Source organism: Anguilla anguilla, chromosome 18 (assembly GCF_013347855.1).
Source record: "Anguilla anguilla isolate fAngAng1 chromosome 18, fAngAng1.pri, whole genome shotgun sequence".
Lineage (NCBI taxonomy): Eukaryota > Metazoa > Chordata > Actinopteri > Anguilliformes > Anguillidae > Anguilla > Anguilla anguilla.
Genome location: NC_049218.1, coordinates 16,809,874 through 16,837,267, shown reverse-complemented (window position 1 = coordinate 16,837,267; position 27,394 = coordinate 16,809,874). Strand labels below are relative to the sequence as shown.

The 27,394-nt window shown below is 44.2% G+C and overlaps 1 protein-coding gene across 1 annotated transcript in view; it reads right to left on the bottom strand.

Moving 5' to 3' along the window:
• Nucleotides 1-27,394, bottom strand: part of LOC118217990 (attractin-like protein 1) — a 189,302-nt gene that overhangs the window by 66,319 nt on the left and 95,589 nt on the right. The window contains exon 27 of the mRNA XM_035400276.1: nucleotides 15,527-15,605. Coding sequence (XP_035256167.1) covers nucleotides 15,527-15,605 — 79 coding nt within the window. The remainder of the gene's footprint in view (nucleotides 1-15,526; nucleotides 15,606-27,394) is intronic.

Sequence of the window (27,394 nt, the reverse complement as noted above, 5' to 3'; positions counted from 1 at the left end):
GTTTATGCCCCTATCCTGAGCAAGATCACGACTTTCCTTTACCCCATAAAAGGTAAACTGTGCTGAAATAAAGAAAGGTAAGACACGTACAGATATAATACATTTTGTAGGGTACAATCAGAAACATGCAACAACAAAAACTGCCTATCACATTTAAAACAGCCTGCATTCTCACAGAAAAGTAGCATTTATTACATAACAACCTATTTTGATCGTGTCTTTTGTATTCTGGATCATAACACACAGCTGCAGCCCATGATTCAAGATTTCTTATGAGAAAACGGTTTCCCATAGTAAATTAAGCATTCACATCGTACATTCTTTCAAAGACAGTGGCTTACATTTTATTCAGTGTTTTTGCTGAAAGTTTGATGATAAAAAAACACATCTATGCATTACTGCGCTATGTTTATGCTCTCTAAATAGGACAGATCTCACTAATGATCAGACTGAATAATACTGCACATCACTGATGTGCTCTCTAAGGGAGTAATACTGCCTGGAATATCCCAATATAACCTCTACAGTCGCCTAACAAGGCTTTCCTCCCAAAACCAAATCAGCTGGATTCCCCAAAGGGGGGGAGGGAGGGGTATTGTAATAACAATCCCTTGCACTGCAATCCAACAACACCCATGGCTGCTGTACAAAAAAACATGAATACTTGAAGCATCATGCACACTTGGAGCTTGGGTTCATCTTTTGTCGATAGTACTTCCAAAGCCACTATTTTTAGAAGGTATTGATAAGCAGTACAGAGACACCACACTCATGAAAAATAAAACTAAATTTTGGAGGATTTCAACTTAAAAATGAGAATTCTTAATCAGGGCTGGTCTTGTGAGAAACGTACATTATCAGTCTGACGCACAAGCATACGCACACGCAAAGGCCAAAAGTATGTATGCATGTATGCACAGAGAAGGCCAAAAGTTACTCTCCATTAGAGTCACACAGTAATGGCTGAGTAAGTGAGCATGACACCAATAACATAAGAGCATTCATTACCCACAACTATTTACAGACTACTGGTCTGGATCGATGGGGAACCCTCTACATGTAGCCTGACCACAGGAAACGGATACAGACACTCGCTCATCCTCTCTCTCCGTCTTTACCCGCTGCCACCACCTCCCCATTTCCTGCTCCCAGGCAATGCATCATGGGTACAGGCTCATCCCCTGTCCCGAAGACTCTATTCAGAACATCAGAACCCAAATCAACCCAGGATACCGGGGACTATGTATAAATGATGTACACAAACAGAGCTGCAGACAGAACAAACTGCTTTGTCAGTCAGAGCTCAAAAAGGATTTTTCCCCAATAATCCCTTTCATGGGATTAAAAATATCCTTGTCACTGATAATATATACAATGCCCTCAAACAATATTCACACTCTTGATAAAGACAAGGAGGCTGTATAAAGCAAACAGTATTAGTAATGACCTATATTCTTTTGTCAGAAAAAACCCTCTAATTGGGGAAAATCAACAAAAACAACAATCGGAAGTTTGCTAAATGATCAATGGAATCATTACAGTGCTCATGTCAACACATGATTCTGTTTTTCTTAAAAAATACAGTGCATTCAGTAAGTGTCTTTTGAAATATAAAACATTACAGTGGTGATGAAACCAGAATAGCAAAACATTATTTGTATCTTATGTCATTCCGCAAATCCTGATATTTGATCCCGCTTCTGTTACAAGTGTCTGCTTCTCTGTTACAAAATTATGAACAACGTACATTTACTGTGCGATTATTGTGAGTTGGCATACTATGGCAAAAAGTTATTTTGATCAGAACACAAGAGAATGAGTGTAAAATCCAGATTCTGAATTGTCCTGCATTCCAAAGACACAGCATTCCATGGGGCAGCACGACCACGACACTAACCCCATAAAGCACCAAGCCGTTGTGTCCAAAAACCTGGCCTGTAACACACTCCCATCATTATCAGCACATTCTGCTATCCAAATATTAACCATTGCTACTTTAGTAAGCTGAATCATTTTCATACCATCTATATAAGGCACACATAAATGAAAAATGACAGAGAATTACACAAATACAAGCTCATACATTCACACATCCTGAGGCATGAATCCAAACGATGGTGCTAATATGACTGTAACTTTGCCCGTCACTTTAGCTCTAGTGGTGCTTTAGCGTACCATTTTAATGCACTTGCACAAGTTACTTTGCCTAAAAGAGTCTGCCAAACTACTAAATTATAATTGCAAATTGAAAATTTAACATATTTCGGGTCAAAATAATTTAGGCTGCCAAAGCCTAATTTCATCTTTGCTTTGTTCAGTTAATGGAGTTGATTAATCCTTCAGTTTGTTTCTGTCACTGTTATTGTTCAGAGTCGCCTCTGCAGGGCACCGTGGCCTCGTGTTAGCATAATAAACAAGCTGTCAAGAGAGCTGAAAGAGATAATTAAACAATTCAGGAGGTTTCAAAACACAAAATGTCCACAAAGCACAAGCACCGCACCAGCCCTTCACCAGGTTTTAAACCATTACACTCCAGTGTGAGTACGCAGAGGGCAGAACTACCTTACGGGAGGATGGGAACTGCTTGTGTGTTTGGGGTATAAGGGCAGCTTAGAGGCTCTCGATTTTCAAGACCAAGGTTAAAGCTATCCCTCTGTGGGCCACAACCCCACTCTAAAACACAATGTGGGAGGGGCAGCTTGTTGTGGTTCAGACTGTGATTGGCCCAGAGCTGGGTGATCTCCCGTAGGTTGGCATGACGCTGCCGGGCTTTCCTGTTTCAGTCCACTGCTTCGGCCCTGGGACAACAGCTAACTGCAAACTCCCTCGGTCAGCACACCACAGTACATAACTGCACTGCCCTGAGATCACACCCTCCCCATCTCTCAGACAGTGCACCATAGCAGATACCTGCTCCAGGGTCTGACTTCCAGCACCGTAGTACACAGCTCTGAATGGACCCTGGGAAATTATTCACTCTGTTGTTACAATTTCAAAAAAGAAAGAGAAAACCTCTCTTCTAACGAGCTGTACTTTGTTTTCATTCTGCTGCCTGCCAGGACAGCGCTCGCAGACAGAGCCCCTGACACGACCCTAACACGGGGAGTGAAAGAACAAGCGTTCAGGACCCGACACTGCGCTTCCTCCAGCGCACTCCAGGGCAGGAGGCCCCCAGTCTCCACACACAACCGTCTCCACGGTAACATCTGATGAGCAGGCGCAGCCAACCTGCAAAACACACCGATGAAATTACACAGTGGAAAATAAGACAGGTGTACCTCCATGTGCTCCACCGCGAAATTACTGTATTCACGCTGCATGTTGCGCTAATTCTACACTTCATGCAGAAAACAGTCATTTTCCCCAAGAGATGCTAACTCATTTCAGAAATGGCTGTACGCCAACATTCTATTTCGAAGGAGCGCATGAACTCCGAGGTTCAAAAATGTAGGAGCCCGGTAATGCACCCCAATGTGTAGATGCGCTCCCGAAATTATTTTTCCTGTTGGCACACATCACTTTTCAGGGGAAAATGCTCCTAAAATGGGAGCACAGTAGAGCCCTGTCAGATGTGCTTTATTACTGGATGCACAGCAGTCTGGGCCATTTAAGGCCTTTCCAGAAGCAGTTCAGTGCAGTGGCAAGTAGCTTCCACTCAGCATGCTAAACAGCATCCAGTGAACACTGGAATGGGTCAACCTGTGATTCACTGGGAGAGCCATTACAGTATGTCTCTTTTTATTTCCTTTAAGTATTTTCTTCCCAAACTCGCAGAACTAGAGAAAATACTTCACTCACTTTCACTCATAGCGGCCGCAGTTAATGGTCTGAATTCTGCCGAGGCTAACAACGTGTTAACGGAGTTATCATCATCAAATACCGCCAGAAAGAAAAGCGTCATTAAAAAAGTGATCAAATAGCGACACTTCTCTCTAGTCTGGCAGCGGAGCAGCGAGAGCGTTTGGAGTCTGGCGTGTTTACTGAAGTGAGAGAGACAGCCGTGTCTGCCCGGCTTTGATCTGCTCCTCCATGACTGACGCGCTCGGAGAACGCGGGGAGTCTCCGGGGGGGGGGGGGGGGAGGGCGACGTGCCCCCGTTCTCTCCGCCAGCGGCGCGGGGCCGCCCGGCAGCGCGGGGGAGCGAGCTCACGCGGCGCGCCGCACGCTCACTTCAAAGAGGGGAGGCGACGGGGTGCGGCTCACCCCGCACACTTCTGGAAATGATGAGAACAATAAATCTTTAGCTGCGGTCGGCCGAGATCCCACGGAGCGCACTAAATAACGGGCTTTACAAGGGGAGGGGGGGCGGGGGGAGGACAAGAGAGCAGCGCTGGAGCATGATCTGGGAGGAAGTCCTGCCCCCCTGGTGTCAGCCAATGAGGGCAGGGGCAGGCTTTGGAAATCTAGATCTGACAGGACGTCTTGGCCTGTGTGCATGCGTGGGCGTGTTTTTGTTACTTTTGTGCCTATGTGTAGAGCAGTAGTCTTTAGGTTAAATGTCTGCTTCTAAAGCTCCTTCAGTTATGTCTTTAAAATCAACGAAAATCTACTATCAATCCACGGAAAACAAATTGTTACTAAAAACTCAAGTCACTGAAATGGTTACTGAAAGCTACATATTACTGTTATTGTTATTCTTATTATTATTACTACAACTATTATTAATTTAGCGATCATACAAACAGTAAATTTGGAATGAATTAATTCAGAATGACTCATTATTCAGCATGTAAACCTAAAAGACACACCTGTATCTCATTGTTATAATTCCATCTCAGGGTTGGGGAAAAAACAGAGGAAAAGATTCCTAAGGTAATCGCCTAGCTTAGCCAGCACTCAGACTCTGAAGTAATTATTATAATACCAAACAATACAAAAATACAGCTACACACGGTAATCATCAAGCTGTGTGAAAATATCACATCCTTCTAGTATTTTAACTGCCAGTTTTGAAGGAAAACAGGACCGCGTGCATTATGGGTCGGAACGTGCGTGAGAAAAGATCTTTAGCCACACCGCGCATGCAGGGCTTGCTCCTGGAACGGCCAACCGGTGCGCGCTCCCTGTCGCGTGTTACTCGAATGGCGGGAGACAGCAAGGGGGGGGGGGGGGGGGCGGAGCTACAAGGGCCCTGACAGATCTGCCAATAACCTCGCCGAAACGTCGATGTTACGGTCCAGTCCGACACGCAGGAACAAAACGCCGATTCACTGGCCTGAATGCGCCGTCTTAATCCGGTTAAGCTACGCATTCATGTAAAATTAGACTGTGCATTCCCCATCGGGGGCCAGAACCCAGAGCTTTTTAATTTCACATGCCTGTGGGTGTGGGAGATTTAAATCAGCAACAGTCCAATCTAAAGCATTCAAATTTAGTCCCCAGGCTACTCTATTTCTGAGGAACAAGGGCGATGTGTGTGTGTGTGCGTGCGTGTGCGCATGTGTGTGCGCGTGTGTGTGTGTGTGAGAGAGAGAGAGAGGAAAAGAGGAAAGAGACAGAAAGGAGGAAGAGAGACACAAAGCACAAAAACGATGAGATGTGCATTGCAGTGATTATTTGCGTGAGTATCAGTGAAAAGCAGGATAGCCTGTACCATAAGACCCCACTGCAGCACTGCAGCCTATACCATACAAATCCACTAAAACGGAACAGCTTTTCACAAGTTCAAACAGTGAACGCTCATTTACCATAGAGTGCACCGAACAGAGAAATAACAGATTAATACATTCCCGGCGCACTCAGATCCTATCGCAGCCTGCGTGAGCGCATTCACATCTCCCTCCTCTGAGCAGCTTTCAGCCGGACAAAAGGGCCTGGCATGAAGCGGCTGTGATTGGGCCGGCCGGCATAATGGGTTAAATCGCAGTCTGACACTGTGGACAGGTTTGTGATGCGAGCAGCAGATGGGAGAGGGGCGAATGTGCAGAGAGCCATTCCCCAGCCGCGTGGCGCAATCACATTTTAATGAAGCGCCTTTCCCTCCGCACAAAGGCCCGGCCCCCGGCCTCCAGGATCACGCCCGCCTCGCCCAGTCTGCCACCTGTCTCTGCCCGCGCGCGGCCCTCTGCCCGCCCTGGCCATTACCGCGCCTGGCCTGCTGCCAGCGCGCGGCACCGGGCTGGGAGCGGGTGTGTGTGTGTGTGTGCGCGTGTGTGTGCATGCGCGAGTGCATGTGTGCTCCCTGGTGTACATGTGCAGGTGCATGTGTGTGTGTGCTCAGTGGTGTATGTGTGCGAGTGCATGTGTGCTCACTGGTGTGTGTGTGTGTGTGAGCTCACTGGTGTATGTGTGTGTGTGTGTGTGTGTGTGCGCGTGAGTGCATGTGTGCTCCCTGTGTATGTGGGTGTGTGTGTGTGTGTGTGTGCGCGCGAGTGCATGTGTGCTCCCTGTGTATGTGGGTGTGTGTGTGTGTGTGTGTGCGCGCGAGTGCATGTGTGCTCCCTGTGTATGTGGGTGTGTGTGTGTGTGTGTGGGCTCACTGGTGTATGTGTACAGCCTCATGTGTGTGCACGTATTTGTGTACATGGTGCTATACATGAATGTGCAGAATAATGTCAGCCCCAACACTTCCCCTGCAAAAAATAAATAAATAAACTTTAAACCTTTTAGATTTTTTTCCTGACTAACCTACTAAATAAATACACAGTGTTACCCTAATCCTTATAATATATACAAATATTTATTCACACAGCGTTACCCTAATCCTTATAATATATACAGATATACTTTATATTCACAGATATTATACACAAGGAGTGCCAGAAATAATGAAAATCAAAAACAAGGCCTCACTGAATCAGTTCAGTAGGCAGTGTTAGTGTCTGGGGAGATGGTTTACCCTGTATTTTGCTTTGTAGGATTTAGACAATCGCAATACTGAGTTCCCTATAGGTGCAAGGCTTCTGCTCTCCAAAACAACTAGTTTTTCCCCGAAAATCTCTTGTTATATGAAGTCATTATCTACGCATGACAAAACAGTTCTCTTAAATTCTTCAAAAATGGATTTTCAGAGAGTTCAACAGACTTTTCGTGCTTCTTGTCGAGTTTTCCTACTTCCAGCCTCTTCAACAGCAGTACCACACATCAGGTTTGAAGCCTTTATGTTCACCTGCACACGTGCGTGTGTGCAAGTGCACGTGTTTTTTGTGTGCATCTCTTCCAGTGATAAATGGAGGCACAGCCATACGTTTTGGACAGGCGGTAAAAGAACGGGCCCCTGGTCTGAAGGACGTCCTGGCCTGCTCGCAGAGGGCAGTGCCAGTTCACGTGGCGTCTAAGCATTGTGCCTTCTGTTCAAAAGGGTGCCATTATCAGGATGCTTTTAGCAATACGCTGCCAAACGGGCCTGGATTACAAAGTGCACACCCAAAGAAAGGGGGAAGCACTTTAGCGCTCGGCGAAGGCGGCGAGGAGACTATTGAAGAGGGAGGTGACAAGAGCTGTCAGAAGTTTAAAAAGCAGCAATGTAACACCAGCTGCTTCCATTAGACCAGACCGTTGTGTCCATTGTTTACTGCTATGACAGGCGAAACCATATTCAGAGTGCTCTCAAAGGCTCTGTCTGGCTTTCCAAAATCACGACTCCCAGTTCCCGAAAATGTGAAACGGACGTGCGGACGGTGGCCGGGAGCCCAGCAGAAGGACCGGGGCCCGTTTCCTGTGAAGCGCCCGCCCTATCATCCGCCACCTGATTCCCAGAGGCTGCTGGGAAATGGCGCAGCCCGATCCGACGGCACACTGCGCTCCCGAGCACGCGGGCGGAGTGAAGTGGGAGGTGGGCGGGGTGAAGTGGGAGGTGGGCGGAGTGAAGTGGGAGGTGGGCGGAGTGAAGTGGGAGGTGGGCGGAGTGAAGTGGGAGGTGGGCGGGGTGTACGGGGGGGAGGCGGCTGGGCAGGACAGAGGTGGAGAGGAGGTGGTTGTGCGCAGACGGGTCAGTGAGGTCATCCAGATTTTCCTTGTCCCTGCGGTGGGTCGCTCCTACCCTGTCCCATCCCGGCTGAGTGCATCGCCACCCTCAACTCACACACGGCAATGACTCTTCCACTGAGATCACAGGCCTCAGATTAGCCACACCCAACAGGACACTGCCCCAAACACACACACACACACACACACGTAATGATGAATTATTTAAAAAATAAAAATAAACACTGTCTGGAGGAGGAATTTAGTGCCTCCTTGATTTCCACCAAATTTACTGTGTTCTTTGAAAAAGGGCTCATTTTCATATTTCCAATCTGCATGCTAAACAAACACACATAATTTTAGCAACAGTGCTCACTATTTCCCTCCCCAGACAGTTCTATGTGCAACTGGCTAATCAGGGGGAAGAGAAATAGGAGCCAGGGGACTGCTGGGATGCGCTGTTGCGTAAATTGGATATTTGCAAATAAAACAACGGCTGTTTTCCTTATAAATGGAGGTGACAGAGAGACGGAAAGGAACATTTATAATGCTGATATCTGCTGTATTCATAGTAGCAGTCAGACATATTCACAACTTTTATTACTTCTGTCACAATGGTAAAGGGATCATTAAAAGAACCAGCTGTGAGGACAATGGCATCTACCACACACATGCAACACATGCATGTACACACGCAAGCACACACACAGACACGCAGCACACCGTACACACGCCAGCACACACACAAACACGCAGCACACCGTACGCACGCATGCACACACACACACACATACAAATATACACATTCACACACACAGTCACTAGCATAAACTAGCTCTAAATCCCCCATTAATGCCAATGCTCAATCAAATGCACACCATCACTGTCACCCAAACTAAGCTCCCAGCTGCATGGTACAACACCAACAGCACTAAGACAAAGCCTCTCCAACAGCGTCCAATGGCACCCGGTCAACAACAGCGACATGTAAGCAGCTCGCAAGGGGGAGAGGGGAAAAAAATCACCTTGACAACGTTCAGCAGCTGAATGCATTTGTTGCTCTCGCGAGTTACAATGCTGTCACCGTGTTGCGATGAGAGAGAGCGATACCAACGCAGGCTGGCATATTTCACCGGATGCAGAAGCCTACAGCCAGCTTGAGCCATCAATCACGCTGACAATGAGGATCAGATCCTCGCCGCGAATTATTACAGAAGGTGCGCGTCTCGTTCCCCGCGCGTTACCTCCAGCGCTTCCCCCAAAATAAAATAAACAGACAAACGCGCAAATAAAAGCCCTTCCCCCGCTACGCCACATCACAGGAAGCGCATTTCCAGTGCCGTGAACACTCCGCTCGAGGCGCGTGCAGGCCACCCTTTGAGGAGCATGTGATGCGGAGGGACCTTCATAATAATCAGACCGATGTTAATGAGGGCAGTCAGCTGCTCCATGCAGATAGGAGTACTCATTAACACAGCGTGGCGTCTGAACGCGCACGCACGGAACTTCTCCGTATCAACACTTCCTGTGTTGTCCCCCCCAAGCTTAATCTGGTCCACGTTCACTTTGAAATGGCTCACATCTGTGGAAGGGCAGGAGGTTGCTTTGTGAAAGTACTGTTAAATGATAATCAATGCCGTGTTGAAAATGCCTTTTTACGAGAGGGTCAAGGGTCAAAGAAGCGCAGGCTATGTTCAACTGAAGAGCATCTCATTAGAATTAATCAATATTCATGAAAAAGGAAACCAACCACCATTACCCCATGAGGAAACCCCCATGAGTAAATCAAAAGGCTGAGAACGTGCTCAAATAAAGACATAACACTCTTGCAAGCTAAACACATATAGCTACTGCCCATACATGTGAAATTACACACTCACCTTTGGCACAGAAAGGTCCCCGTGGGGGAAGTTCAACATCTATACAGAAGTAAGTGAGGTGATGAAAGAGATTAGCCCCCACGCTGTGCATTCTGGTCTGCTCATTAACACCCCGTCTAATTAGTAATGCAATGTAACAGACTCTAATTTGTCAAATTAGCAATGTAACGTAACCGCCACTCTCATTAGGAATACAGCAACCAGCCAGAACTCAGGAGCTACACGCGCTGGGCACGCTCTCTGTGCCGGCAGGTCAAACAATGTTTGCTAGCCCAACAAGGACCGCGTCAGTCAAAATGAATTTCATTTGTAATAAAACAAACATCACCTTCGTCTGGCACTGCGCACCCTGTGCAGCGTGTACAACCGAGATCCGTACGCGTGCGATGCATCTCTGTTCCAATTCAAATTTTTATCGCCATTTTCTTTGCAAGCATGCGTTCTTTCGTGATCCCTTTCTCCGCTCTGAGAACGCTGAGCGAAGAAAGCCCCAAAAGGGGCCGTGGAGCTTCAGAGCCCTGTCAGAGCCCTGTTAGAGCCCTGTTAAACTGTCGTAAGCGCCAGAAAAAAACTACGTCAGAGTCACAGAACGCCTGCAGCGGGAGGAAAGCGCGACAGGGGAAACAGCGACACGGCGCACTATCTGGGACAAGCATATTTATATTGTGTCATCTGCATAAATTTCACTGCCAAAATTCATTTTTATGCAGATGGGATGCAATGCAGGGCATGTCAGATTCACAATGTTGATCACAAATAACAGCGGCAAAATAAGCACGAATTACTAAAAAAAAAAAAAAAAGAATAAAAAAAAAAACCTGACAGCAGTCATTTTGTACAACCATATCCCTCTTAAGTCAAGATGGGTAGAAGTTTGTCACTACAGCCTGAGTCATACAATGCTATAAATAGCCTAACGGTAAAGAAGACACCGAGCCTGCCTCCATCGTTCGTTTTCTGTAATAACTTCAGCAAGCCATTTCACTGTGGAGCTATTTAGATATCTCCAATAACCATTCAACTAAGAATTATCGTACATTCAAAATGGTTCTATTCCTTGATAGCAAGATGGGATAGTAAGTTGCTGGTCAAAGAACTGTTTGTGGGTCACTGGTTCTATTACCTTAGTTCTTTTGATTCCTGTGGCAAAGGTTTGTGTGTCAAATTCACAATGATTGCAGGTTAAATGACAACAAACTTTCAATTGATGTTACTGAATCGGCACTGGGCAACTTCAGAAACAGATTCAGAAACACCAGTCTCCTTTTCAAAATCACAAAAAAGTAATACAACAACAATGAAATAATAACATTTTATAATGCTGAATAAATTATTTTTGAATAGGTCATAACACCTGGCTTGCATGTTTTTTTTCATGTGCTTAACCTGATCTGGGAATAGTAATGTTTGTGAAAGTGTGCACTGACTAAACACAAGGTACTGAAATTACTCAGGAAAATTACCAATGGCATTTGAACAGCAAATAAACAAAAAAAAAAAAAAAAGAAATAAGTCAGATAAACAAAGTTTTTTTTCTCCTAGACAAGAGCTGAATTTAACGAGGTTATTTGTCAGAAATAAGACTGTTTCCTGGCCCTCTGGGATTCGACCCTATTAGGCAAATCAAAGACAGGCTCTGTAGGAGTATTAGAATTTCAAAGTAGATTTGATTGTTTGATCTCGCATCCAAAAATTATTGTTGCAAAGTCATTAACATAAATCAGCTTCTGTATATACAGCATGCTGCTGGTTCTAATCCATAACTGGCCCGGGAAGATCCCTTGCCCACTCCAAGCCAAGGGACACATTTCTAAAGGTCTAGAGCCAAAAACCTACTGGATATTATACGGCCAACAAGAAATTCTGCCATATGGAAAGATATTCTAAAACACTGGACAAGATCACTCAACATTTTTAAACAACTGCCCATCAGTGACTGCAGACCTATTCTGTGTGTCCACAAGAGAGTCCATTAATCTTCACCTGCAAGCCTTCAAACATCAGCCAAATTCAGGAAGCTCTTCTACCTTCGCCTTATTTGACATTTTTCTCTTTTGGAATCTCAACAAACCACACGGCAGCTATGCACAGGTTTGTTTAACTCAAAATTCCAACAATTAACACTCCTGAAAGCTCTGAGTGTGAAAACTGGACTGCCATGCCTTCTTTTTAACGACCAAAGAGCGAGAGAACAATAGAGATGGGATACTAACAAAAGTATCTGAGTAATTAAACTTGCCTAGAACAATATTCCACAGACAGAGATAATTGAAAAAATAAATTATGTGCATTTGGCAGTATTGACGATGGTCACTTACACTGGCAATTTATCTGTATAATAATCTTTCAGGTTTTGTACACACCAAAACGGAATGTAATAAAACTATAGCATGCTGCATAATTGATTTGTGTGATTAATTTTGGATTACAGAGTGAATGATTAACTGTGAGGCCCTGAGAGCTGTTTGCGGCAAATTATCATTCAGGTTTAGCTGTGTAAGCACTTAGCCCCGCCCTGAAGGACAGAATCATGGGATATTACTGTATAAAGCAGGAAAAGAGATGCGCTCTCTCATACTGTAGTTTCAAAACTCTATATGTTTATAAATATCTATAAAGATATATATCCATACCCACCTACATATCTAGACTGGTAGATAAACACACTTACACATAGATGCCTTCCTATCAACTTTTTTACCCACCTATTAATATAAATGCCCATCTAGCTGAATGCACACATTCTCACCAACATTCCAATGTATATACACACATAAACACACATGCACACGCACACGCACACGCACACACGGGTCACAGGTTTAGTATAAAACCCTGATCGCCTGTAGTTAACGTGCAGTTACATGCACAAGTAAAAATAAATTGTAAAATGTAAAGCTGTGTGATGCGATTCAAAGTCACCCCGGATCAGGTCACTGAGTCAAAAGGAGCCAAACACTCTCCCAGAGGGACAAACAAATGTGTTGAAGCTGTTACTCCCGCTGTGCATCTGCTCTTGATTTCTTAATCAGCTCAATCAATCAGTACGGCATCCTGTACTTTTTTCCTTTCTGCAAAGGATACATCACAGCTGGACATTTTCCAGCTAAACAACCACCTCACAGTGGTGCATTTTAGATGTGGGTTTTCTAGCTAACTGTTTCACAGAGGGGCATTTAAATGTAGGTTACCTACATAACTGTCTAACAGCAGCACATTTTAGATGTAGGTTACCTACCTAACTGTTTAACAGTGGTGCATTTTAGATGTAGATTATCCACCCAACCGTTTAACAGCAGCACATTTTAGATGTAGGTTTTCTACCACACTGTTTAACAGCGGTGCATTTCAGATCAAAATGAAGAGCGCTTCACAAGAACAAAGCTTTTTACAATGACCGAGGCCACTCAAAACACAAGCTGTCACTCAAGTACTGATACAAACCTGAGACACCAAACTTAGAAGCCAGCATCCTCAAAGCTGCGCCTATTCAGTGTGTGTGTGAGACAGATTTAAACGCTTTAAAAGGCATGGCTCTGCTGTAAACCTTCAACTGGCTGTAAAAGCTTCATGCTCAAAATGGCTGATGGCAGTTCTCCCTGCTTCCTCTCATAACTGGCCGTGTAAAAACCATCCAGCAACTGACAGCAATGAAAAGAGGTACATCTCCTGCAGTTAAAACGAGGCTCCAATGAATGGCAGTCCCTGGCGGAACATGATCAGGTGGGGCCAGCCCAAGGACAGGCAATTTAAAAGCATCCTGGAGTGATGTCGAAGTAACAGACAATGTCATTTGCATTCACAGAAAACCAGACGACCTAGAAGCAGCAGCCAATGACAAAAAATTATCTTTCCTATTTATTGTGTAACCATAACAAAGGGTTATGAGAATTACATTTTCCTTTAAGGAAGAATGATGCACAACTTTCACAAAAGTTTCACAAATGACAGTAAGGTCATGTGGTTTATACAAGCAGGAAATCCTTAAGAAACTGTAAATCCCAGTGGAGCGGAGCATGGAAAGAGCCGCAGTCAGCGCCTGCAGGTTTTTGTTGCTTCCTTTCAATCGGCAGCCAATTAAGGCCCTGAAAACAAGGTGTGTGGATTCTTCAGCCAATCAAAAAACATGAATCAAATTACTGGTTTTGAAACACAGTGAAACCCAGCAAGCACTGCGGCCCTTCAGGACTTCATTCTGACACTTGTGTTGTTGAGCACAGGCGTGGAGGCGTGGCTGGCAAAGTAAGCCGTGAGTGTTAAGCGTTTCTCGCCCTCCCAGTCAGACACCATCACCACCAACCCGGACGGTGCCAGTGTGCAGCTTCTGACTCTGTCTGAATCGGAATCACCCCAATCTGAAATCACTAACTCAACAACACGACCCTGAAAAGTCACAAAGACTATCCGTCACATTTAGCCGGTAGCAAAGAGAGACAATTCACTGCCGAACTTCTAACAATTACCGCACATTAAGAGATAAAGCCAGCCTTACATAACATCTTGCATAAAAGCTTATGAATGCCACACATAATATGACACCCATATTAAGATGAAGAGTGCGATTGGAAGATGGGACTGACACAGTAGAGCCGATCCTGAATCAGTCACACGTAGAGCCATCACCAAAGGGACATTTCCCCTGAATGACTCAAACAGAGAGGGATATCCGACAAACTGCTTTCTCAAACTGCTCTCCTGGGCTTATATCTGATAAAAGGCTAATGTGCTAACTGCAGTCGTCTTGCTACGTCCAAAGTTGCAGTTTTCCCCAGTGAAACAAATTCTGCAGAATTGCCAGATATTATGGCCGCTGTAATCTGAATTAAAGTGCTTCTGATTATTGTATTGATTTTTAAAACACAGCAATGACTCCAATGTTCATTTCGGATGCACATTTGCTTTCATTTTTATTGCAGTGTGTTGTGCTGGCTGAGGAGAATGGGGGCATCTGTTTGGCTTAAGTGATGCATTACTCTGTTCAGCTCTACTTTATGTGACTCTGTCAGAGGTAATTGGTTCATGAAGATCTGTAATTAAAGGAATGAGTGTGTTTATCAGCAGTCTGCTCGTTAGGATAAAGCCATTTCACAGAGTTGCTGACATTTACTCTCATCTTACCGACCAGGAGACGGTAACGTCCAGTTCTTGTGCTGCCGTGCCCGCAAAGTGGAGCGTGGAAGTGGAGCGTGAAGTGTGTGTGTGTGTTTCAGAGGGAGAGCGTGAGAGCAGGGCTTAATGCGTGTGTGTGTTTGAGTATGAGAGCAGAGCTTAATGTGTGTGTGTTTGAGTATCAGAGCAGAGCTTAATGTGTGTGTGTTTGACTGGGAGAGTAAGAGCAGAGCTTAATGTGTGTGTGTTTGAGTGTGAGAGCAAAGCTTAATGTGTGTGTGTTTGAGAGGGAAAGCAAAGCTTAATGTGTGAGTGTTTGAGAGGGACAGTTAGAGCAGAGCTTAAAGTGTGTGTGTTTGAGTGTGAGAGTAGAGCTTAATGAGAGTGAGAGCAGGGCTTAATGTGTGTGTGTTTGAGTGTGAGAGCCAAGCTTAATGCGTGTGTGTTTGAGTGAGAGTAGAGCTTAATGTGTGTGTGTTTGAGTGAGAGTAGAGCTTAATGTGTGTGTGTTTGAGTGAGAGTAGAGCTTAATGTGTGTGTGTTTGAGTGTGAGAGCAGGGCTGTGTGTGTGCGTGTTTGAGTGTGAGAGCAGGGCTGTGTGTGTGCGTGTGTGTGCGCACATACGCATGTACCTCTCTCCGTCGAGATGCCCAGCAGGTTTGTTTGATCTTCCACACCACAGCAGCAACCAGCAGCAGTGACAGGAAACAACTAGAGGATGAGGAAAAACTGTCAGTCAATCAACAAATCAATCAATCAATCAATCAATCAATCAACCAACCATTAAATGAAAACTACGGTCAATACTTTAATGTTGGTCAGTGCTGCCAGTACAGTAATGGGGTCAGTTCTGTTAGTACTGTAATGGGGTCAGTTCTGTTGGTACTGTAATGGGGTCAGTGCCATCAGTACTGTAATGGGGTCAGTGCCGTCAGTACTGTAATGATGACAGTGCCATCAGTACTGTAAGGGTGTCAGTGCTGTCAGTACTGAAATGGGGTCAGTGCGGTCAGTACTATAATGGGGTCAGTGCCATCAGTACTGTAAGGGCATCAGTGCTGTCAGTACTGTAAGGGAGGCAGTGTCGTCAGTACTGAAATGGGATCAGTGTGGTCAGTACTGTAATGGGGTCAATGTGGTCAGTACTGTAATGAGGTCAGTGCTGTTAGTACTGTAATGGGACAGTGCTGTTAGTACTGTAATGGGGTCAGTGCTGTCAGTACTGTAATGTGGTCAGTGCCCTCAGTACTGTAATGGGTCAGTGCTGTTAGTACTGTAATGGGGTCAGTGCTGTCAGTACTGTAATGGGGTCAGTGCCGTCAGTACTGTAATGGGGTCAGTACTGTCCCTACAGAAACATAACTCTGCACTTTAAGGAAAGCTCTACCGCACGGCTGGGCTGCCGCATGACCTCCATAGCAGCCTTACATCAGGAGCTGGAACAGAACAGCCCCTCAACTGAAGCCTCTCAAAGTCAATAAAAGCGAGTAGTTGTCAGTCTTTTAAAGGAAGTGGATTTGAAAAGTTACTGCAACTTCATTCAAGACAAACAGCTCCTTTGTGAGTCAGTGAGCAATATGGAAATGGCACACATCCAGGAAGTGATGCTGTCAGGCCTAAATTACTGGCATTTAGCTGACCTTCACTAGACCTATGCCTTCTAAACAGCCTCATGGAAGCACACAAATGATTTATTACAAATGAACCTATAAATAAAACAAGAGGCAGACCATGATTTACAGATCAAAGTCCAGAGTACAAAATTATAGCATGGTTAAGCATCAGTTTTCTTCTTTTCTTACTGCATTTAGCCCAGAATAAATTACAGAGGAGACGAACCAACTGACTGAAAAGGAGTCTAATCCAGAAAAATTCCCCAGGACTGAGGGTGCATATTTCTGGAACTGCTCATATTTCTAACGATTCATTCTGAAATGCTTTCTTTTCCAACCAGTACTGATACTGTAGCTAAGGTTCCTCCCACCATTCCCTCAGCAGGATATGGCAATGAAAACAATAAATACAACCAATAATCAAAACCCCTCCCTCACCCCCCAGTCAGGAGGTTACACTGAAACAATGCTGAATTGAATGTTATTTTCAATGCCAAGTAATTCATTAATAAAAACCATAGAATGCCACAGAACTCCAGGGATGCGTTTCTTTGTTTGTTTTTTTGTTTTGTTCTTTTCATTTTATTCGGCAGCACCGAGTGCCCCCAGGAGTTTATCTGACCAATCAGCTGCACATGAAGCACCCACAGGGCAGTCTACTGCCTACTTCCACAGGCACACTCATCATTCCACTGCCCACTGCACCAATTACTACTCAACAGCAAGACCTCAATGAAGGCTACATCTGCCACAGTATCACAGTCTGGAATCCTCTCTCTCTCACAGACAGACAAACAGACACACACGCAGAGACACATACACACAAACGCACAAACACACACACACACACATGCAGACACACATACACACACTCTACAATCCCCATTTGAAATGCTAGGCCCCTTCCCCCATGCCTCCAGCCATCCCCCTGGTTTGTTTGTATAATATTAATAATTAATTCTGAATCACGCTGCATGCACTGATGACACATGGGGACTGGATGCAGTTTGAGCCATGATTTCCCATCACATCGGCACTATGCATCTTCACTTAATTACCCCATAAATACATTATGACCACTGCGGCCCCACGTGTAAATATTCAACAGGATAACCAATAAAAACACACGGAACCATAAAAGCGTCCACCGAAAATGGGCTGAAATGCGTGCAATCTTTCAAAGCACACATAAAAATGTCCACTGTACATCCACCATCCAAGGTTTCAAATTTAAGCGTACTGCAGACATTTTACAATCCTACTACAGGATAACATGTTGTCACTCCTGCCTGTGAGGCATATGGCAACGCAAAATACGTCAATAAATACACGTAGCAGAGCTGGCTGCTCCCAGCCTGACATGATCTGAGCATGCTCTCTGGCCATGTCCTCAGGCAGCTGACATCATCTGTAAGCATCACTACACAAAAATTATTATTTTAGTCTGTGAAGTTAAGCACCATTGCACGTCTCAGTGCAATTCAATGCGATGTTCCACTAAAAACCAATATGTGAAATATTAAAAAGTGTAGGGAAATCAATGCACTGCGTAAAATACTGCAAGAAACATATATTGCATTATTCTTTGCAATTGTTGGAGTTGGAGTAATTGATTATTATTTTATACAAAAGCAGAACTGTTGAAATTAAATGTGAATGGCCACTGCCGTTACTGTATTTGAAAAGCTGTATACAGCATAAACAGCAACTACCACTTCTCATAAGCCACATACAGCTGGGAGGTATACAGGACAATTTATTTTGCGTTCAAATAAAGTGTTAAGGCATTAAATACATTTGCCTTTATTTTATTAATAGAATAATTTAAAAAATCTTGGGTCTGTACCCAGGCAAAACCAGAGCAGGAAACCGTGTGGATTAAGGAAGCAGAACCAGACCAAACCCCATAATCCGGGGCCAGCAGAACAGCACTGAACCAGCGCTCAGAAGCCCACGGCCATACGGTCAATTTATGCAAATACGCACGTGTGGATCCGTTTGATAAGTCGCCCCAATCAGGCGCCAAAATCTCCCTAATGCAAACAGACCTCGGAAATCCGATTCTGTTTCGGCATGATACCGCCCGGAAAAACAGGAGCCGCCGCTAAGTCCTCTGGGCCGATCGACGCAGAGGCAGCGGTGGCAGAAATCCCACTTTAGATCTGCCTCTCATCCCGCACCGCTCCTGACGGCAAACAAGGAAGGACAGATCGCTCTTAATCCTCCGCAGAGCGCAACGCGCGCTGTCTGCCAGCAGCATTCTGCTCTCATAATGTACTTCACACAAAGTGCGCTTAAAGAGAATTCACCAGAAGAGGCGGGTGGAGGGGATTATTTGAAAGTCTGCTGAAGTCAAATGTGTCAAATACCAAAGACATCTGATCGAATGCTTCCTCACAATCCTGGCCTCAGTGGCCTCAGAAACCACAGGGGAAAAAAAGTTGCAATTAATCCAAAATCAAATGCAATTTGTAATGAGAAATTGCTACGGACAGAGAAGACCAGGATTTTCAGAGAGGTTGTAGAGGTAGGTGGGGCGGGGGGAGGGGGGTGGGTGTTACTGTGGCAACTGCAAAGCACAGAGGCAAAAAAAAGGGAAATTAACAAATAGAGGAAGTAGCGGCAGAGGTCAGAGGTCACAGTCTGATAGCTCTGCGGCAAGGTGAGCTCCACCCATAGAGAGCGGAGAATCACAAGCATGTCCACAGGGAGGACATCTGTACGGTTTAACATGGTTTAACCAGGGAAAGCTGCCATTTCTGCAGCTGTAATGAGAGAAACTGGGATAAAACTTGCAAAAAAGTCCCCAAATAGAGGCAAACAGATTTCAGAGCTTTCCTGAAGTAATATAGGCCTAAATGCGCGTAAAATGCAGACATCTCGATCACCAGCACACTCACGAATACGTCTACGAATTTCTGGATGACTCATGCCAAACAACGGCCCATTCCACCGTTTATGCAGCTGTGGAAAGCAAGATTTCATACAAAATCTACTCACCATAACTCACCACTGTAACAGCTTACCTCTAATGAGGAGCCGGGCGTGCTAATTGCTGTGATTACGAGTGTATTCTGCAGAAGGGACCATGAAAGCCAATTAATTTCCCTAAAAATTATGCCGTTCTGTCCTCCGTTATCCCCACCCCAACTGACAACGAAGAACCAAAGGGTGGAACTTAACCCATGAAATACCTGCTAAGATCACATATCCGCATTAAGTCATGGCTAGACACACGACCCAACTAGCAGTCTAGGACATTACAAATCCGATGAAATCGACAGGTGCCTGATCTAAAAGCCGGTAAAAGGACAGAAACAGTGGCCTGGATTCAAGATTTCTCTATCTTTAACTTAAAAATGAACGTGAGTGTTGTTTTTTTGTCTTCTTCACAGTATCCCTGAGTTCAACGCTCAGTGGAACAAACATACCAAACTGAGTGTGAATAGAAACATTAATACACGCATTCATTCGTGAGCCAAATGACAAATGTGTGAAAATGATTAAATTCAGTTCAGCGACTCTTTAAATCCAACAAGCTGTGCAGTAACAAAACCTACGTCAGACTCTCAGAGACAAAACTGCAGAAACAAGTGAAATCTAAAGGAATTACTGCCTATGTTTTTTTATTTTCTGAAAGTGTATACTGTTACTGTGAGACATGCACAGTATACAAAGATGCCTACTAGACACAAGCACACACACCCACTCTCTCTCACACACCACACACACTCACTCACTCACAAACACATTCTCACACACCCTTAGACGCATGCATGCGCACACAAACACATGCGCAAACACACACACACACACACGCACAGATATGCACAGTTAACCTTTAAGTACCGTCTTTGTTGTGGAACAGTCGCTTTGGGATGTTGCACTTTTTTTAACAGTTACACACTCCAGACTTTAGGTGAGGGCTGCAGCTGATCTTTCCTGGAAAGTGAGGCGATTACACCTCCACCAGCACACCGCACCTACAGGTGCTCCGACACACAGAAACGTCTCTGAGCACATCCAGCACGACAGTCAGGAAGGAGCGACTGAACCTGTGACATGGAGCTGAGGGGAGCTCCCTCATGGAGCTCAGGTCAAGCTAGTCGAACACGCTTCTCACAATGGCCAATTATGCAGCTAACTAGCACACTTAGCTCAAGCACTTCCTACCATAGTGCTGTTGACCCCTCTAAAAGGCTTCATCCGTTCTTTTCTGTATATACTGGAGCTCTTATTTAACCTATTCACATTTCTGCACTTAGTTTTGTAAAAAAAAAGAAAAGAAAATCACTCAATAAGTGTGCCAGCTAAATGAATGTAATGTCATATAAAACAGGACTGGTGATGTCGGGAATTCAGAGCCACCGGGTTAATTTTGTGTATGGGGGGGGGGGGGGCTAGGCCCTGGTTGACGATTTTAAAGTTAGGACAAAAGCAGCAGAAAAGCTGTAGCTCTTTAAAAACAGGGCCGGACACCCCTCGGCTAACAGCGGTTATCAGTGGTACACTCCTCACTTACGGTCCATCTCCCCATGGGAAAACCCCCGGCTCAAGCGGGAGTCCAGTAATTGGGCCAAACTGAACTGCAATGTCACCAATTAGCGTAAATACTGTTGAGGCGTATGAGCGCTCTTTAATTCCATTTCTTCTGCTCGTTTAGAAAAACATCCTCAAAAGAGGACAGTGACTTGAAATGAGCCTTCAAAGAAAACAGTTTAAAGTGACTTTTTGAAGCTAATGAGGTTTTCAAAACTGGGATACTTGAGCATTTCAGGGGCTGATATGATTTTCAATTTGCAGTTAACGTTTCAAAATTCACAGGCAAAATATACTTTCCTCAAAGCCAATGGAGACAGCTGAGTTACCCCTCCCAGAGGGCTCCATTACATAAAGTCAGTGTTCATGGCCAATCAGTATTAAGCACCACCTTCCCAAAGAATCCAGAATGAACATTTCATACAGCGTATCATTGTACATTATGGGATTACACAATCCACCACACTTCACAGGATTACAGGATCACAGGATCACCGTACCGCAGTTGATTATGGAATCAAACGTATCGAATAGGATGACAACATCCACCAGAACCAAAGGGGACTGCAGGATCCACACGTCACAGAACAAGATCTACCGGAAGTCTGTCAATTCAGTTTAAGATTACACCAGACCTTGGGTTCAGACTGAAACTATGGGTCCCGCTGCAGTAACCCCTATTATAACAGTATAAGGAGCAGAAACTCAAAATTGTACAATAAATAAATAAAAAAGAAAGAGAGAGTGGGAAATAAGAAAGAGAGATTAAAAAAAACCTCTCCTTTCGGCGCAATGTGTTCACTCGCTCCTTATTCTAGGACAGAAAAGCCTCATGGGGCAATCTGACATTTCTATCACAACTCAAGTTTTATTTTCTCCTGGGTGACTGCAGGCATTGGCTCCTAAAACCCAGATAATTAAACAGATCCTGTGGAAACACCCAGCCAGCCTGACACCACAGCCCTTTTAATGTGGAAATATTGGCAGCTCCGTAAATCTCTGCAAATATCCCTCAATCTAACACTTCGTACGGCACCAGGCACACTGGGTCACGTTTAAGACTGGAGGGATCGTAAAAGAATGACCCCCTGTCCCCCCCCCCCCCCGGTGATATTTCTTTCCTTTTTCTCATTCATCAATGAATTATGAGTCTTCATTCCTCATATGACAGAGGAATGTATGCCAGTGACTCTGTTTAGGAGTGAGTGCTGCTGTGCCAGTACTATATTTTTTTTCTTTTGGGGGCTACAGAAAACTTTCATAGGATTTTCAACTGAATTCAGCAAACTCTAATGAATGTCATTTTGAAGTCCCAGGAGAACAGTGATTGAGCAGCCCGGTGATCACTCTGAATGTTAAGCACAGTTTAATAACATGGGGGCAATCGCCTGCATTATGTGTGTTTATATTGGAGAGAGCACACAATTTCTGAGTTTTTTTTTACAACATAATATGCCGTTATCAAGGGAAAATGACTAGACCGAAATGGATTTCAGGAATTGAACAACATGTACTCCAGCCTGAAGTAGACCACAACAGCAAACACTATTAAGGCCCTAGGGAACGAAGTGTGCTGTCTCCAGAGTTTAGTGCGTGATTCAGGCCAACTGGTACTTTTTTTTTTACATTAAAAAAATCTGATTTCTGAGGACTTGTTATTAAATATCCCATCAAACACACAAGCTCCTCTGTCATCCTATAAATATCATAATTGGCTTGTGAAACAAAATGCCGGATTTCCGTGCACTGGATTCCCCTTTCATGGAGGTCACTTTCAGGCCCAGGGGAAAAAGGCGGTTGTTCTATGGTCATTTTACAGAACATGACAGAGGGATTCCAGAGTGGCAGGGGCAGAGCCCGAGGCTGAGGACAGCTGAAATAATCAACATGATACCCCATCGTTTTTTTTCTGTGGGGTGCGTTCAGTATCTGGCTTCCATTTCTCTGAGCCATCAATGGAAACTGGGTTTCATTAATGTGAGGTTTTACAGTATTTACAGGTAGGTTCTTTTTCTGTGAGCTGTCTGTGGTATTTGGGTTGTGTTATTGTGAGTTAATTTTTTTTTTTTTCAGTGTCTAGTTAACATTTCTCTGAGCCATCTATGGTACATGGTTAGCTTTAATTTGAGGTGTGTGTCATATCTAGGTTAGGTTTCACTGAACCATCAATGGTATCTGGGTTGCATTAATGTGAGGTGTTTGCAGCATTTAGTTTCTGTTTCTGTGAGCTGTTGATGGTTTGTGCATAAAGATATAAAAATGTAATGAATCAATCAAAATGTATTTATATATACATTTTACAAATAATATGACACAAAACAGCTCACAGTATACCCGGCTCTTGACCTCACAAAGCAAGCTGAAGGCCACAGTGGCAAGAAAAGACTCCAAAGAGGACATATCAGAAAAAACTTTGTGACAAATAAGACTCCAGATGAGGGGCAAGCCCTCCTCTGTCCAGCTCAGGGGTTGACCTCACAAGAACCAACATGGTGGAGTCAGTTTTGAACCAGACTAAACAGTTGAGGGATGTTTGTATGAAAGCAGATCAGAATGGGGAAATGCTCTACACGCTTTTCAGTGAGAGGGTCGCAAACATCTGCAGGCCAGATGGTCCCCAGCTTTATGCATTAATGACACAACATCTCAACGAGGCATTGCAGGTATGGTCAGAACACAGCCCATGACACACATGCTCTCTCTCACACACACACGCACGCATGCACTCAGGCACGGAAGGGCTCAAGGGCTGCCAGTGTGACAGAACCCCTGATGACTGGGGAGCCAGCTGTAGTCTCCAGTCACTGTTCTGGCCGTAACACGTTGGGCACACAGGCTGTTTCTCTCCCCATGGACACTGATAAGCAATAGCATATGGGGGAGAAAGGACAGCACTGCTGTCAGAATCCAAGGTCATGGTAATATGGCTAAACCCTTTCTGGGACACTACAGTCCTCCAGTAGCTAATGAGAAATGAGCGGAATTTAAATTCTGAACAAGAAGCTGAAGCTGTCTAAAGGGAGAAGCTACAGTTTGCTCACGACGCTGAAGCCAGACTCCATATAAACGTGCACTTATCTGATTTAACATGACAGTTATAAGACTGCAAAGCGAAGCCAGTTATCTTTCCTCTTCAGACAAACGGCACTTTGGTGACTGTCACTCTCTCAATATACCGATAAAACCACAAATTAACGTAATCTTAAATAAAGTCGTCTTATTTAGTACATGGCTGCAAAATCCTCTGCATTCCATGACTGCCTGAAGTCTGCAACCCATAGATATCACTGAAACCGGGCATCTTCCCTGGTGATGCTCTGCCAGGCCTGTAATGCAGCCCATATTCAGCATTTGTTTATTTTGGTGGCTTTCTGTCTTCCGTCTTCAGTCGTCAGCAAGTAAATGCATGTTCAGTTGGATTCAGGTCAGGTGATTGACTTGGCCAGTCAAGAACATTCCACTGAAGAACACCTTGTCCTTACTATCCTGCTGGAGGGGGAAAGTACCATCCAAGGAGTTGTGAGGCCTTTGGTTTGATCTGACTAGATGATTCTGTATATGTCAGAAACGATGGCCTGCTTTCCTGGCATTGAAACTTCTGTGATCATCATGTGGAGCGATAACAGCAACAGAATCCAAATGTAAATCCCACACCTAGAATCGACACCAGGCTGAGAGAGCTTTTTTTAAAAACTTGTTCACTTTTGTTAGCTTTCTTGAGCATAAACTAATGACAGAATGGTCCACGGCTGGTCAAGAAAAAGCTGAGCAGCCAATTGTCCAATTACTTTTGGACCCCATAAAATGGGGGAAGTATGTATAAAAAGGGCTGTTATTCCTACACGGTTCACTTAATATAGATGTATAATACCCTCAACTTATAGGTGGCGGTCTGTTCTTTAACCTCATACTCACCGTTTCATTTCAAATCCAATGTGCTGGGCTGCAGAGCCAAAACAACCAACACTTACATCACTGTCCAAATACTTATGGACTGCACTGTCTATAAATGCAGAGTAAATGAGCTATTGTAAGAGGGTAAAAGCACTGGACCTGTGAAATTAGCTGTAATAACAACAGCTCACAAAGCAAATGTAGTGTAACAACAGTGTAAATACACAGATGGACTGTAAATGAGGTGCAATTAACAGCAGAACTGCACTGGTGAAGTGACAAAGCCAGCTCTTGCTTTAAACACCAAACAGATTCAAAAATAACTTGAGATGGGGTGTAAGACAAAAGAGTATTAATAAAACCAGCCTTCACAAGAGAACAAATATATAAACAATTATACATTTATACAAATATACATATATATATAGTAACTATACATATAGCTCTAACCTGCCGAGAACCAGACTCTCTCCATATTCTAACTCATTGTGACTAGCTGTGCAACAGACTACACCAATTAGTTCAACCTGTCCTAAGTCAAAAAAGGACATCATAAATATAAGCAATTAACAGTTTAAAACGGATAATGTCCCAAGGGATAGAGAACTGGATGAGAATGACTGACAGTAGTTCTATGGATGTATACCGAAAACCATTAACAAACAAGCACAATGGTCAGAGAACATGACAAGAAATGAGAAATAAAAAAACAGGTTAAACCTGGACCTCTTAGAAGAGAACAAGGGCAGATCAACTTAAGTGTAAACTTTGTAATGTAAAAATGTAATGCAAACTTCATTACATCATTTTTATGACAGCACTAAGAAAAATCACCCTCAAGAAAAAGCCAAAAACCCTATCTTAACTGTTCTGCTTGTTGTGAAATTCAAATTGCAAAGCAGATTTTGCTAACTAGCCAAGTCACTAGCTTTCATTCATTATAAAAAGTTCATTTTTACTAAAAAAACACACCTCAAATTAAATGGAGTAAAAATGTGACATTATGCATGGCTATTTTCTTAATGTTTAATGAGAAATAAAAACATGGCATTCAAGAGCAGATGGATCACACACCAATGCTATATTCACAAAGCCACTGACAGTACACGCGGTCAAACATCACTGTATTAATGCTTAACTGGCAAGAGCTGGCTGTACTGGCACGGACATGCAAATTTGAGCAAAATCCTTAAATAGTTTAACAGATTTCCCGCTAAAATCTGTGAATTTCCACGCAACGATGTGCGATGATTGTGGATAGGGTGTTAACCCACATGTCAATGAGGTGCAAAAGTAAAAATGTGTGTTGTGTAAATTATCTGTAATTACAGTACATCTTAATACACATATGCAGTGTAAACGAAGTGTAGTAACAGTGACATGTACAGCAACAGCATCATAACAGACAGTGCAAAGGAGGCTTAAATATACATCCCTCCCCCTCCCCACGGCTATTTGAAGCTCATTTCTGTCTGATGAGGCATGAGACCGGAATCCTACACCGTCACCTCTGTCTCTAAGTGCCAGGCACGATCACGTCACAGCTCCCCCTGCCTTCAGGGCAGCTCATTACACAGTCAGCATCACAGCTCCACTGCTAACACTTCAGTTCTCATCCTGTCAACAGGAACTCGACCCCAGCGCAAAATCTGCACCTTTATCTGCATCTGTGGGCCTGCTTGCCTGATTTTTCTCCACCTATATCCGTCTGTATGTCTGTCTGTTCGTCCAACTGTGGGAGAGGTCTTGCTCTTTCCCCTCAAGTACACAGAGGTGCACATGCACCCACTCATGCCGGTGCATGCACACATGCACACATGCACACACGCACAATCTCACACATTCACAAAAATGAGTTGGGGGCATTCATTAAATACACTAGGCAATCACTGCAGGCAGTGAACGGGCCTTTCTGCATGATGTTGAGGTGAAGCTGAAGATGATGCGTACACTAGCTCATTGCAGTTAGCAACCCGAGACATTCCTTACTCTACTCCCACTCACAGCCACTCAGTACAGTCGCGTAGCACACTGCTACTGCTCTCCCTACTGCATCTTCCCCTGCCATCGTCATTCTGAAAATCGTGAAATGTCGAACTGAGGCCCGGCAGATTCTTAAGACTGATGTGTGGGGTGGGAAAGCTGTGAATTCCTCAGAAACTATCTTGTGAGAGAGCAGAGCAGTGGACCGTTCTTTTTGGCTGATCATAATACGCATAAATTTATAGCTTGAGCTATTGTGTCCGATTAAACGCTGGATTATTCTAAAGCGATCTGAGCTCCCAGTTGATAGATAAATTATTGATTGCGGAAACACTCTGGGCCCCAAGTGAATTAGAAGTGCATATAACAAGGCTCGGAGAACAAGCTAGACCAAGAAAATCGATTAAGTCAAATATACACCGGAGTGAATTGTAGAGAAAAGCACAATAACAAGTTTTTATGAATAGAAAA